This window comes from Nanorana parkeri, unplaced genomic scaffold (assembly GCF_000935625.1).
Source record: "Nanorana parkeri isolate BGI_ZX_2015 unplaced genomic scaffold, ASM93562v1 scaffold232, whole genome shotgun sequence".
Classification (NCBI taxonomy): domain Eukaryota; kingdom Metazoa; phylum Chordata; class Amphibia; order Anura; family Dicroglossidae; genus Nanorana; species Nanorana parkeri.
The window spans coordinates 891,462-907,144 of NW_017306500.1; the positions used below are offsets into that span (position 1 = coordinate 891,462).

General features: G+C 39.1%; 1 protein-coding gene across 1 annotated transcript in view; it reads left to right on the forward strand.

Annotated features, from left to right (window-relative positions):
* Positions 1-15,683, forward strand: part of LAMA2 (laminin subunit alpha 2) — a 646,095-nt gene that overhangs the window by 573,178 nt on the left and 57,234 nt on the right. Inside the window, exons 51-53 of the mRNA XM_018556291.1 lie at positions 1,864-2,008; positions 3,588-3,726; positions 10,200-10,211. Coding sequence (XP_018411793.1) covers positions 1,864-2,008; positions 3,588-3,726; positions 10,200-10,211 — 296 coding nt within the window. The remainder of the gene's footprint in view (positions 1-1,863; positions 2,009-3,587; positions 3,727-10,199; positions 10,212-15,683) is intronic.

Sequence of the window (15,683 nt, forward strand, 5' to 3'; positions counted from 1 at the left end):
AAATAATGACGTGATATATTAGATAACCAGCATGTTTCCAATGACTCTTTGGTATTGATACAATTTGTGAAGTGCAGATGAACTACTGCAGTCATTTATGGAGGTTTTTATGTGTTGTAGTTAGTGATCACCTTTATAAACAGTGATTTCATTTCTGCTTTTCTTGATATTATTTGGTGATATACATTGTTTTTAATAGCCAGCATTTTTCTATTGACTATTTGGTAGCAATATTGTTAGTGCTGCTGAACTGTTGCAGTCGTATATGGACATTATTATTATTAATAATATTATTCAGGATTTGTATAGCGCCAACAGTTTGCGCAGTGCTTTACAATTTAAGGAAAACATTACAATCACAATATAATTCAAGACAAGATGGTAGGGAGGGACATTTTGATATGTTGTTGTTAGTAAGGAAACATTTAACATAATTGAAGAAAAACATATTCAAACTCATTGGGGGAATTTATCAAAAGTGGAGCAGACAAAACTGGAGCAGTTGCCCATGGCAACCAATCAGCTTCTCTCTTCAGCTTGTTTAGTTAAGATTTGAAAATGAAAGAGAAAACCTGTTTGGCTGCCATGCACAGCTGCTGCAGATTTTGACTGCTCCAGTTGTGATCAATTCCTGTCAATGAGTTTCTAGAGTCACAGCCCAGCCAGCATTCTCCTCAACTGAAAAAAGTCAACAAATGTTGACTAGTTTGGCCCGCACAGTGGGCTTGTTGTCAGACCATTCATTTCAACAGAAATCTTCCTATAACATTAAATGTGTATTTTATATATTTTATGCATGTTGTTTACCTGTAAGAGCTTCCACTCTGTAGACATCCAAAAGCCCAGGGACTGCTTTTCACATCTTGCATGTGATGTCTGTAACTCCAGCAGATTCAGAGTTGTCACTCAAGTTACTAAAGGAGCTGAGCAGGAGAGTTGTCACTCCTCCCTGAGTTACTAAAGGAGCTGAGCATGCTCACACACTAAATTGTGTAAAAATTCATTTCAATTTGAATTGAAAGGAATATTCACACAATATATTGTGTGAACATTCTCAACTCTTTAACTAAATTAGCCCAAGGTTCTTTTAAAGTAATCATAATGCCCATGTTAATAAACTTTTTTACTTGCCGTGGCAGCAAAAGCAGGGTCAAAGGTCTTGCACACTTGCAACAATCAGCCCCAGGAAACTGTTAATTCTCAAATGTAAATAAGCACATGTGCATTATGATTCAGGTATTTGAGGTTTCCATATTCGAGAAAGATATCTCTTCAATAAGTGGCTCATCTGAATCTTAGCCATGCTGCATCTAAAATGTCCTAGAAGAACAGTGAAATAAATAGGATTGGCTATCATTCTTAGTGAAGGAGATGTTCATATACAGCCGGCCTTTAAGATATCATCCTGAAGTGCCCTCTTTTCTGAGCAGATGGTACAGATACTGAAGAGATTTACAATCATGTGTGATGAGCACTACTGAACCACAATATAACCCTCAGCTGAAGGGGAGATTGCAGAAAAAAAACAAATTCAGCTCATCGACTGTTAACAGAGTGCGCAGCTCAAAATATATAAACTTGTTTTGTTATTGTAGTTTTTCCCTTACAATTTATTTGTTTATATTTCAGTAAAAAGATTTGTGTTGGCTTCATAAAATCAGTGTATTCCATGTTTTACTGTAACTGTTTTAATGTTGAAACACTGTTTCTTTACAATTTATATTTGTATGCAGTTCCAGACTATTTCTATTAATATTTTGAATTGTATGTTTACTTTTAATCCAAAGCCGAATTTGTTATGTTCAGGATATATGAATTATACTGTATATGTGTGATATAGCTTTCATTTTCAATTTTTAACAGAAAGATTTCATGAGCATCGAGCTGAGTGATGGGCGTATAAAAGTTAGCTATGATCTGGGATCGGGCACATCCTATGCAATGAGCAACAAAAATCATAATGATGGCAAATGGAAATCATTCACTCTCTCCAGAATACAAAAACAAGGTAGGAAATGTGCTTTTGCATTAAACACACACACACAATTAAAAACAGTGGTATTGCTGTTACATGCAAAAGCTTAAAGTGTTATTAAACTTATTTCAATAAACTGCATATCCTTACTTACGTTACTCACAAACTGTCTTGTATCTTTATTTATTTCTCCCACTGTCTTCTTTTTATGTATATAAACCTTTTTGGGTTTTCCTAATGCTTACCTCTGTTTCTGTGGTGTCTCCATTTATTGGTTGGTTCTCTATGGAGCCACTGCAGCATGTGCACCCCTCGCTGGGAATACTCACAATGTGCAGCTGCTTTGTATGCTGACTCACACAGGCAGAATAGAGAGGAGAGAGTTGTAGGGAACTAGAGATCCACCCACCTCCCCATCCACATGTCTGTAACTGACAGATCTGAAAACAAGGGGCACATTAGGAGAGGCAATTCAAAGTACTCATGGGGCATGGAGTCCTACAGGCAAGTCATCTGTAAGTAACTGTGTGTGCTCCCTCCAACCAGAAGTTGGAGGAAGTGCAAGACGAAATGGAAAGAGAAGTAAAGATTTTATGAAGGTAATGAAAAATTCAAAATAGACTAGATTAATACAAAGGCAATATTTAAACATACTAAATTATGTTATATTGAGAGATATTTTTTACATAGAGAGTTTAGTACTACTTTAAACTAGATGTGAACAAAATTACTAAAATCCTGCGCTGGGACCAGGACCTTTAGCACACAAGGCCAAGATCCTGTCACATGTGCCCCTGGTGGAGACTACAGGTGGCCATGCCAATACATATTGTGCAGGCATGGCCTACCATTGTCACTATCAAAGATTCCTTCCAGAGGAATCGTGAGCAGCTGAGCCCCTATTCCATTGTTTGTGTTTCTTGTCTCAGTAGACATTGAGCACATCAATATGCCTTCCCTATGATAACTGAGTAAATGTAGTAGTTCACTGATCAGGCTGGTTGTGAATGAATTTTATAGTCAGAGAAAATTTCAAGCCTCTGGAAAGAAAGGAGGTCAGATTTAAAGCCCCTGGTGCTATGCATTCTTGCACATTATGAAAAAAGCTCCCCCATGCATCTGTCTGCCTCAGTTCTGGTTCAGCCCATATTCACGCTTAAGCAATTTGAAGTATGTTTACAGAAGCACTTCAACATTCCATATTCTATTGTGACCATTTTCATCTGAGTGATGCGCTGTTGCGCAATGTTTTACCCATTTGAACATGACTACTGGATTATTTTAGCCTACTCAGGTTTGAGCAACTAGCATTTTTATGGTTGATCAACTTTAACAAAAATACATTCCAGTAGGTTGTCACTCTTTCTCTGATACAACATATACTGGCATAAATATAAATTGTATTTCCAGACGGTCATAGGTAAAATATTCCTAAATCTAAGTCAGTGCCGTAAAATTATGACCATCTTTTAAAAATGTATTAATTCAGTAGTAGCTAGTGTATAATAATGATGAATAGAATGATTCTGCATCTCTGCCAGAAACTGACATGTTATTTGGTTGGCATGTCCATTTTATTTAATGTACCCTCTATTCATATCTTAATTTTTAGCCAATTTTTCAATTGTGGATCTGGATACCAACGAAGAGGACAAGGTAACCACCACATCTACTGGAAGTAATTTTGGTCTGAATTTGAAATCCGACGAGAACATATATTTTGGTGGCCTGCCAGTATTGAGACGCCTAAGGTAACTACCTTGTTCTATGCATAGAGAGTTAATTTAAAAGCTTTACTTCACCTAGTCCAAAAACATTTTATAATCAATCTATTGTCACATTTACAAGTGTTGCTCATTTTCATGGGGCTATGAATATGGAAAAAAATGTTTGTAAAGGACTCTATTGACACATTTTTTAAACAGAGTTACATTCATATGGTGACACAAAAGTCACTCCAGGGGGTTGATTTACTAACCTAAACACACGCACGCACTAGGTGCGTGTGATTTTTACACAGCAAAACGTATTTATCAACCAAAAAGTCTCTAAAAGCATATTTCCACTAATGCCATATATGGAAAAATCATGCACATGATGCATATATAATGCTGCTTCACAGTTTAGACAAAAATGGTTAGCTCATGCATTTACATTCCTGCATTCATCAACGCAAGCAACACAATGTAGAGCTAATTTACACAACATCACCTTGCAATTCATGCATGGCTTTGCACAACACACCTGCTGGGTGTGTACACACTACAAAGGTGTCTAGATTCCACCAATAGATCATGCTGGGAGGGAACACACTACAGAGGTGTACATTTGTTCGAATTTGGACGCGTCCAAATCGGAAATTTAGATACTTCCAAATATCTGAACTTAGTACCTAATACCTGAGATCTAACACCTAAAATGGCCTCAATCCCAAATACTTTTATACTTTTGGGGTTGGTGTTATAATATTCCAAAAAATGCCTAGGCACAGAGTAATTTTCCACTTTAGTTATCATGATCCTTGTGCTCCTCATCAGGGTTGTTGTAATTCTGCCCACATACAGTTTACCATATGGGCAGATTAATCCATATAGTACAAATTGTGTACCAGTTAATACCGCGAACACTTTTCCAGCGGAACCACTCATTTTTTCTATCCCACATATAGCAACACACCCCACAGTTGGGGATATCAAATCTAAAGTTGCCTGTTTGACAGATTATGTGACTATTTTATTCAATGAAAATTAGGTATTTTCAATTTTGTTTAGTTCATTCATGGATTAAGGCATAGCAACCGAGAGGATTGAGGATTTGAGAGCTAACCAGCTTTAATGGTTCTTTCAGAATGTTTGGCCACATATTGTTATATAGTAGCATTCCTATATATTCTGACCAGTAAAAATTACAAATTATAAGGTCATAGCAGTTTGTCTACAGTGGGCATAGGCCATTTACAATAAAGACTGGATTATTCATTTTAAACGTATCTAGAGACATGCACTGTATGTTAAATTTAAAAAAAAGGTGATAATTAGAAAGTAGATTTTTATTTTAAATTATAAATAAATATTTAGTACTCCCTTTAAGCAGTTCCCTTAGAAAATGGGTTGCCATACTTCGAGCTGTTGTGAAACAACAAATCCCAAGAGGCATTGCAAAATTCTGACAGCCACAGGCATGTTTCCCAGGGACAATGGTATGATGGAATTTGTAGTTTGACCACAGCTGGAGGGCCAAGGTTTGCCTACCCCTGCCTTAGAACATGAGAAAAAGTCAACATTTGGACACACATAAATTATCTTTTTAACATAATGCTTGTATTCCACAGATATTTGTTTCCTAAACATATGAAAATAATTGAAGTATTTTATTAAACATGATGCATATTTAATCTTCATGTTAACCACTTGACTTCCGCGGTGTTAAACCCCCTTCCCATCCAGGCCATTTTTCAGTATTCAGCGCTGCAGTACTTTGACTGACAATTATTCAGCCATACAATGCTGTACCAAAATTAATTTTATATCCTTTTTTTGGGACAGATAGAGCTTTCTTTTGGTGGTATTTAATCACCACTGGGGTTTTAATTTTTTACTATATTAAGGAAAAAGTACCGAAAATTTAGAAAAAAACCTGTTTTCCCTATGTTAAGCTTTGAAAATTAGCACATAAATAATCTTTCTTCATAAATTTAGACCAAAATGTATTCTGCTACATTTCTTTGGTAAAAAAAAGTGTAAATTAGTTACAATGTGTGAAAGTGATATAGTCCACAGACTATGGTATATATATTTGAATTGTATCAACCCTGGTGCCCTGACTGCTTATCGCATTTCTTGAGGCCCCAAAATGCAAGGACAGTAGAAAGCCCCACAAAATGACCCCATTATAGAAAGAAGATACCCCAAGGTATTTGATAATGTGCATGTTGAGTGATTCTAGGTTTCATTTTTTTTTTAATTTTAAATTACGCATTTGGGTCCCTGACTACCTATTGTGTTTTTTGAGGCCCTAACGTGCCAGCGCAGTAGAAACACCCACAAAATGATCCCAAAGTCCCCCAAGGTATTTAATAAGAGGAATAGTGAGTTTTTTGACAACTTCATTTTCCTGCCACAAGTTTTTAGAAAATGAAGAAAGGAAAAACAAAATGTCTACACAAAGATGTGAATTAACACGATATAGCTAACGCACAGCATATAAATCCTTAGAATTACACCCCAAAACAAATTCTGCTACTCCTCCACGTTCGTCATTCCTCATACTGGCCTGCTTCCCCCTTTTCAGTTTCTTGTGGACTAAATTTTGGGGAAAGCCAATGCGATTTGGTCGCATTGTACCACAGGCTGGGGTTTTTTGGAGGAAGAGATGCTTGAACAGTGGCACACCTGCATAAAAATTGTCCACATAGCGATGCTATCCCTGATGAAGTAAGGGTGATAGTAGGTCCCACACAATTTTTCCACTGCTTCCAATGTAAGATGGGCATCCAGGGGGCTCCAGCTGGCTATCTCTACCTTCATAAACACGAAAATTGTATGTGTAGCCAGTTCTTCTTTCACAAAGTTTGTAAAACGTAACGCCATACCTGGCACGTTTACTGGGGAGATACTGTTTTATGGCAAGCCTGCCTGTAAAATGTACAAGGGATTCATCTATGCAGATATTTTGCTGGGGGGTATATATTTGTGAAAATTTTGTGGTGAAAAAATTGATAAGTGGCCTAATTTTGTGGAGCTTGTCATATCTGGGGTCACTTCTGGGAGGGCAAGTTGAATTATCACAGAAATGGAGAAACCGCATAATCATTGTATATCTGGTCCTGGACATGGTAGTACAGAGTACAGGGGCATGTGGTGGATTTTTTTGGTGAGTCCCATGTTCAGCGTTAGACCGAGAAAAGTTTTGAATTCAGGAACAGTGAGAGGTCTCCACTCAAATGGTCTGGCATAGCTGGAATTGGGATTGGTTGCAGTAAATTGTTGGTAGTACAGATTTGTTTGGTCCACAATTAAACTGAAAAGTTCTTCAGTAAAAAACAAATAAAAAAATTGGGTAGCTGTAAGATTCTCAGTCTCAACCTGAACTCCTGGATGGGCAGTAAATGGGGGGAGGACAGGCGTTGAAGAAGTAGAGGGTAGCCACAATGGATTTGCAAGTCCCTCTGGCACACTAGTACGTGCTCTCTGGGGCCTAACTCTGGGTGGCTGATGATGGATTACTGCACTACTGCTGCTTGCAATTTGATGAGGATGCACTGCAGTGCTAGTGCTTGCCTGCTGCATTTCAGTTGGATGTGTGATGACTGGCACAGCACGCCTGGCTCTTTTAGATGGGACAACTTCAGAATCAGAATCAGAGGTGGATAATGAACCACTACTTTCCACAGGTTCATACTCTGATCCTGAATCTGACTGTGAGGTTTCTCCATCACTCTCATCACTTACACTAAGAATTTGAAAGGCCTCCTCACTAGTGTAGGTTTGTTTTGACATTTTTGGTGGTGGCTTTACTTTTCTTGTACTTGTACTTACAAAGCTGCATGTCACTGGTACTGCTGCTCGCTGGTGATCAGGACACTGATTATGGCTTCAACAGTACTTACTGACACTGTACTGGCACTACTGAATTGGCAATCAGGATACTGGCTGTGGTTGTAAAAGTAACAGCTGACACCATGCTGGTGCTGCTACTAATCACGATACTGGATGTGGCTGTAACAGTACCCGCTGGAAACCGTACCGGTAAAGCTGTCAATTAGTACACTGGTGGGGGCTGTAATGGTACCTACTGAAACCGCACTTGTACTGATTGGGGCTGGCACTGGTACTGTGTGGTACTTATATTGGCAAATCAAGATGCTAACTGACGGATGGCACTATAGCAATCACAGATAGATTTGGGCTGGCACAACTCTGATTGGGGCTGGCACTGCTGACAATCAGGACTCTAATGCACTGACAGACAGGCACTGACCACAATTAGGACTTTGACGGACTGACAGGGCGGGCGCTGACGGCAATCAGGACTCTGACAGATGGGCACTGACCGCAATCAGGACTGACAGATTGACAGATGTTCACTGACCACAATTAGGACTTTGATGGACTGACAGGGCGGGTGCTGACCGCAATCAGGACTCTGACAGATGGGCACTGACCGCGATCAGGACTTTGACAGATGGGCACTGACCGCAATCAGGACTGATGGATTGACAGATGTTCACTGACCACAAGTAGGACTTTGACGGACTGACAGGGCGGGCGCTGACTGTGATCAGGACTTTGACAGATTGACAGATGGGCACTGACCTCAATCAGGACTGACAGAAGGGTACTGACCGCAATCAGGACGCTGGCAGGGCTGGCGCTGCTGGCAATCAGTAGGCTGGCACTGTAGTAAAATGTGTTCTGGAAGATGTGCTGTTTAAAACAGTATTATTTCACTGTCAGAAAAGTCTCCTCTTCTCTCACAGCTGAACAGTGTGTGAGAGAAGAGGAGAAATCGCTAGAAACAGCAACATTGTTTACAGTTAGTGATCTGCTGTGATTGGTCACAGCGATCACACTGAACAGAGCCAATTTACTTTGCCCTGCAACAATGTTGTTTAAACTACACTGTCCAATAGACAGTGTGTTTAATGTTGTTCGCTCGTGATCGCGCCAGGGGGCGCGCACGAGCACAAGAAAAAAAAGCCGTCTCTTAACGGCAACCCGCAGATAGCCGACATCCGTCCGACCGTTCCAGTACAAGGGGCGGACGGCAACAGGTTAAAGCTGACTATATTCTTTTATCAAATGTATTTTTTATCTACATGTGAAAAAAGATTAGCTAGGTATAAATAATCTTATCAGAGTGTGCTAATGATTCAAAACCCTTGTTTTTATGCAAAGTTTGCAATTGTATATCTACATAGGTGCAACCAGACTTGTTCAATACACAAGTAGGGTTTGCTGCCTGCTGATGCAGTTATCTCATTGATCAGGTCTGTCTGATTAAAAATAACACAATATCTGCTTTCTCTATAGATGTCAAACAAACAGTAACCTGAAATACCTTATGGATTACAAACATTAAAGTGAACTAAACTCAGGAGTTAGGGTGCCCATACACTCTTCGAATCTCGGGCCGTTTTTGAGCAACCACCTGAAATTTGCATAGTGTGTTCCGCTGTTGGCACCCTTTTGATTGGCATCGCTAGATCAGCTGATGGAAGGAGCTGGGCGGAAAATCTTCGTAGATCAGAGCCAGCAGCCAATGAACCGCCGGCAGTGTGCGGGTATTCTGACAGCAGCTGGCGGCCACTGTCAGAATACAATGCAAACAGTGGGATTCCTCTATCGACACACTGATAGTGTTGCTATAGGAAACGGCTCTATTTTTTTCGTTCAGCCTGCGTGTTGAACAAGAAAATTAGAGCAGTGTATGGCAAGCCTTAAACCCTAAAAATGCATTCATTATTCTTGCAAAATGTTATTTTTGCTCACCATGGTTCCTGTGTGTGTTGTAAAGAAGCCACCACTCAAAGCACGCTCCGGTCATGGACTACAATCTCACTACAAATGAGCTAACTAAACGTGAGATTAAATTTCATAACTGGAGCAAGCTTGGAACAGTGGCTACTTTACAACACATAGGGGCCATGGCGAACAAAAGTAGCCACCCTCCAGAAGGAAGGACAGTGTCAGCACCAATTCAGAGATGATTTGAGGATCTACAGCCAAGTGATACACAAATAAGCTGCATTTTTGTTAACAGTAAGGAAATTAAATGCATTTTTAAGGTTTAACTCCTGTGTTTAGTGTCACTTTAAGCATCCAGGGTGCTGGTATGTGGTTCCACCTTGTCCTTGTTTATCTCTGCCGTATCTGTAAAGATGAATAATAAACAAGATGACATTTTCCTACCTACCAGATTCCCTGTAGCACCTTTGTCCTCCTGAAGTCATCTGCTGTGCCATGCTGTTTCTTAGTTATTTATTTACAGGAAAGCTATGGGTGACTACATAAAGTATATATCGAGTGGTTTGTGTGCTTGAATAAGGGAAAGGTACCTGAATGCATTTTTAAGATTTAACTCCTGAGTTTAGTGTCACTTTAAGGCAAGAAAGTTTTAATATTTAATATTTGACATGTAAAATATGGGTTCACCATATTCATGTAAAGGGTGGTTTTGATGACATGTCCACTAAAATGTTCATGTTTCAAAATAAACACACAAGGATGAAAGCAATGTAACAAATGATAAAATAATAGAAATAACAGCATCAAACATGGAGAACAAGATAATATTCAGTTAAGTGTCACTATGGAAAAAAAATATGGCTATAGTAGTCCTCAAGCAAACAGAACGCTAAGCACAATGCTGTGCTTTATAATGGGGCACTTTTTTTATTTTTTTGCTTTTTTTGGTATTTTAAGCTGTCTCAGTGAAGGTTAATATTGCTACTTTATTCATAGGACACTAACAATTAATCAGACAAAAAAGCAGATACTATATGTGGAGGTTGCACAAGTAATCACCTCACCAATACTTGGTAAATCTATCTTTGATTTTTATTAAATCTTCAAGGCCTTACAGATACAGCTGCATATATCTTGAGATCATGTGAAACTGTACTTACACACAGACTCCATTCAAACAGTTGTGACTTTCTGAAAGTAACTGGTTGTACCAGATATTTTCTAGTTCCATAACAAAAGGGTAATCATATTTAGCCAATCAAGGCTATTCTGTGCAGATCAGAAACAGAAAATGCATTTATATGCAAAGCAACATATAACGGAAGATGAACACTATCGGTCATTAGCACATCAGAGGGTATGGATTGGGGTGAACATTTTTAACATACTGGTAGATAGCAGAAGGCAAAACCTTTAGTGAGGTTAAAAAATACTTTATAATCAATGCACATTTTTTTTATTTAAAATGTTATACCTCCAATAATAGCTATTTCATTACAATATAAAGATAATACATTAGACACCTCGCAATATGATAAATTACATCTTTAATTTCAGTTGGGCAACCATAGTAGACAGAAAATATTATTATTATTATTATTACATAGTATTTATATAGCGCCAACAGTTTGCGCAGCGCTTTACAATGTAAGGAAGACATTACAATTACAATACAATTCAAGACAGGATGGTAAGGAGGGCCCTGCCCCTGAGGGCTTACAATCTGAAAGAGGAGGGGGGAATGACTGTATAAATATGAGTGTTGTCTGCAGATATAACATGTCAGCCTGTTGCCCTGGTAGCTGTAGCATCGTTAGATGCAGTAACATTTACATCTGTTTCCAAGCAAGGATTCCATTACTTTTAATTAACAACTATATCTGAAGGGAATAATGTAATAGTTCTCAGAATCTCAAATATCTTAACACTGGGAACATCTGCATCCCTGTGTATTGCATTGAAGACTGACAAATTAAGATTTGTAATAAAAGAATAGTTACAGCAATAAAAACCAGACGGAGAAAGTAATGTTTCAAAGCAAGAATGTTCAGATAGTATGCATTAAAGGGTAACCATACTTCTAAAACACATTCAACTGCTTTTACAAATAATACAAACAATAATGAGCACAACATTGCACTAAAAATGCAAGGTCTGCTTATTTACTTTGCCTAACCCAAAGACTAAATGCTGTATTACCCTGGATTCCTCCTACGGCACCTAGGTGAGGGTCACACTTATAAGAGTTATAGAGCTTTCTTTTAGTGGTATTTATTAACCACTTTTTAAAAAAATTGTACTATATTAAGTAAAAAATTAAAAAAGATCTTGTTTCTCTTACTTTGTTTATAAATCATACCAAATAAAAATCTCAGAACAGCACAAATCGCCGAAAATAACCCTTTTTGGAAACTAAGCACTCCAAGGTGAAGTTATTTTTTGGAAATATAGAAACGGGTCGCTATTGAGGGAGTTAAAAAATGGGGCTTGGTAATAATGCACAAGATACAATAAATGTACAAGTCATAGATAGAGGGAGGAGGGGGTGAAGGGGTTAATATACAGGCCACATCCAGTGGGAGGATGGAGATTAAGGGGTTAATGTACAGATGTACAGGATAAGGGAGATGAAGAGGCTAATACACACATTAGACTAGAGATAGAATGGTGCTAATATATATATAGGAGAGGAGGGGGTGAAAGGGTTAGATATTTTATTTAAAGGAGAATTATGAGGTGAGTGATTTTCACTCAGCCTGATAATCTGAGCCGACTTGTGACAATTAAACTGTCACAGGTCGGCTTGGTAGATCGGAAAGTGAGCGAACACATACCGTCGCTCACTCACTTCTCCATCTATCCGTGCAGAGAGCCATGACAGAATGGACGGAGGAGGGCACAGCTGGCTCTGCCTCTAGATAGGCAGAGCCAGCTGTCACTAACTCAGCTGGGTGGATCCAAACAGCATTGTCGGGATCCGTTCCGCTGCGGTGTCTCAGTATACCGCGAGCTGTAGCTTTGGGTGACTGGAGGACGCTAGTTTGGAAAAGCACTGACCCCATAGTTCTCCTTTAACTTTTTTTTTTTTTGCAACTGCAGCTTGTTTTTACTCAAGTAAGTATTGAATGGATGACTCTTCCATCCATTACTTACTTTACTCGCCCCTAAATCTGATGTAAGAGAAAGAGGAGGACATGGCAATGTAAACAGTGCCATGTGATCACTGTGATATCCAATACAGAGCACAGAGCTGGTCCAATCAGCTCTGTGTCTAAAAGCCATTGTTCTCTGCTATCTAATGGCAGTGGGAGCAGCAGCTGCAGTGGTTGCAGGCATGCACACATATGCATTCAGGGGAAGACATACAGGTATGTCCTCCCAGAACAATGTGCCAGTGGACTGGCCATTTTAATGCACAAGTGATTAACATCAATCAATGATCCTCTCAAAAGGAATGATTTGCAAGATTATAAACAAAATTATGTTTCCTGGTATTTAAAATAATATTGTGTACTATTGATTAAATTAAAGTGACACTAAACTCAGGAGTTACATATTAAAAATACATTCAAGTACCTCAACTAGCAACAAAAATGTAGCTTATCTGTGCATCACTCGGTAGGGATGGGCTCGATGTTCGAGTCGAACAACGGTTCGACTCAAACATCGGTAGTTTGTGTGTTCGGCCTTGTAGGATAGTGCTTTTTACAACCTGTTAGTGCTATATACAGTACTCTTTTTTGTTTGTTTGTGCCAGTGGAGTCACTGTTGTTCCTCCTTCTGCATCACCAGTGTCCCCATTTTGTTTTCTTTTTAATTTTTTTTTCAGCAGCAGGTTCTTTTCCTGCCTCATTGTTGTTCCCCCTTCTGTGTCGCAGGTGCTCCCATTTTTTTTCTTTCATAATAAGCCATTGCACAACAGTTTATAGTGCACCAAGCACCACATGCTATAAAGTATTGCACCCAAGCACCAATTTCCCATCCCACATTCACAATTTTTTTTTATAATAAGCCCCACATCATGTATGAATGGCCAACAAGGAGACAGGTGTGTGGCAGGTGCATATAAATAGATTTTTTTACAGCAGGGCCCATTAAAATAAATTTTTCATTTTTATTGTTTCACTTTAAGCAATGTTAAAATCACTTCTCCTTTAAAAACTGTATTTTTTAAAAGTGATTTTTGCATTGATACATGTCCCCCAGGCCAGTACCTGAATCCCCATACCCTTTTTATGGCCAATAACTTGCATATAAGCCTTTCAAAGCGGGACATTTGATTTTCCGAGTTCTGTTGACTTTCATTGAGTTCACAGTTCTAACTTTCTCCATGTTCGAAAGTTCAAGTTAGAACCGAACTCAGGTGTGTTCAGCCCATCACGATCACTCGACTGTAGATCCTTAAATCAGCTCTGAATTGGGGCTGACACTTTCCTTCCTTCTGGAAGGTGGTTACTTCTGTTCCCCATGGTCCCTGTGTGTTGTAAAGTAGCCACCCCTCCAAGCTTGCTCACTTGATGGACTACAATCTCACGCTTATTTTACTAATTTGTATTGATATTGTAGTCCATCATGGGAGCGATGTTGGAGTTGTGGCTACTTTACAACACACACAGGGACCATGGGGAACAAAAGTAGCCACCCTCCAGAAGGAAGGACAGTGTCAGCACCAATTCAGAAATGATTTGAGGATCTACAGCTGAGTGTTTCCCAAATAAGCTACATGTTTGCTAATAGTAAGGGAATTTAATGCATTTTTAATGTTTAACTGCTGAGTTTAGTGTCACTTCAAGCATACATTATTATATGCATGTCAGCATTACTTCATGTCAGCATTACTTCTTATGGGGTGCTGGTTATGCGGTTCCTCCTTGCACCTGTTTATCTCTGCTGTATCAGTAATGATGAACAACAAACTGTTATGGAAATTCGCTTGGTTAAACGCACAAATCCATGCGGCACTAAAGTGCACCAAAGTATGCCGCCAAACACAAAGAATTTCCCCCGTGCTTAAAAGCACAGTTGTATTAAGCTCATTTGTGCAAGGACTGGAGTTACCCCTGTAGAGGCATGTAGAGTCAGGACACGGTGATGTTTTCATGCTGCTCGTTCTGTGGTTCGGTTCTTAGAGCGCTCAGCACAGGTATTTGTTTATTTTTATAGCTGCCGACAGGAAGTGATGTCACAAACAGGAAGTGATGTCTCAAACAGGAAACCAAGAAGTGATGTCAAACACCAACATCACTTCCTTAATACATCAACATATCATAGCCAGCCAACAAAGCACATGTACACAAAAGAAAAGGGAGTGTATGTCTGTATCATAGTAGAAGCGTTGTGCATAGCCCATAGACCCGTGTGCACAGAATTAAACCCGTGTGCACAGCCGCATGTTTTCCTAGCCGCCATCTTTCCAGACCCATAAACACAATCTCCTATTACCACTGGAGCAAACAATGCCATACTATCGCCAGCGCGCTGATCAGACGCATCAGAAATATGAACGCACGTTCCTTTCATAAAGGCAGATATGTATCTTAAATAATACTATGTCCTCAAAGCAAGTTGTATACACGCCAAACCAATAAATCCGCGTTTTGCGCAGCTTGGCGTCCACACACTCGCTAAGAAAACACTGCTCCGCCACGCATAAGATATCTACTCCAATGGTTTAACCCCAGTGCCTATTTAAATCTGGGCCACGTACCAATCGAGCATGGCCCAGAAATCCAGACACGGAGACATAATGACAATATTACAATACACTAAAAAACACATCCTAATAAAATTTCCACACCAAAACAAGATGACATTTTCCTACCTACCAGATTCCCTGTAGCACTTTTGTCCTCCTGAAGTCATCTGCTATGCTATACTGTTAGTTATTTACAGGAAAGCTATGGGTGACTACATTCAGTATATACAGAGTGGGTTGTGTGCAATCTATTAAACATTTGGTAAATAAATCAACTACAGCCGCATTCTAAGTACAAAATGTTCAATAACAACTAATAGATATTGAAGATACTGGCAGTTGAAAAATCATTCTCTGTGGATGGTTCTCTCTGAGAAATGTAATCCGTAAGAGTGATTGCTTAGCATGTAGGGCAGTTACAATCTAAAATATATCTTCCACTGAACTAAGAATAAACAGGCAGCAACAACAACCAAGCACCCTATTAGGTTGGGTTCACACTGGAAATGCATGCTTTAACATGCATTGATTTGTATTTCTTTATGTA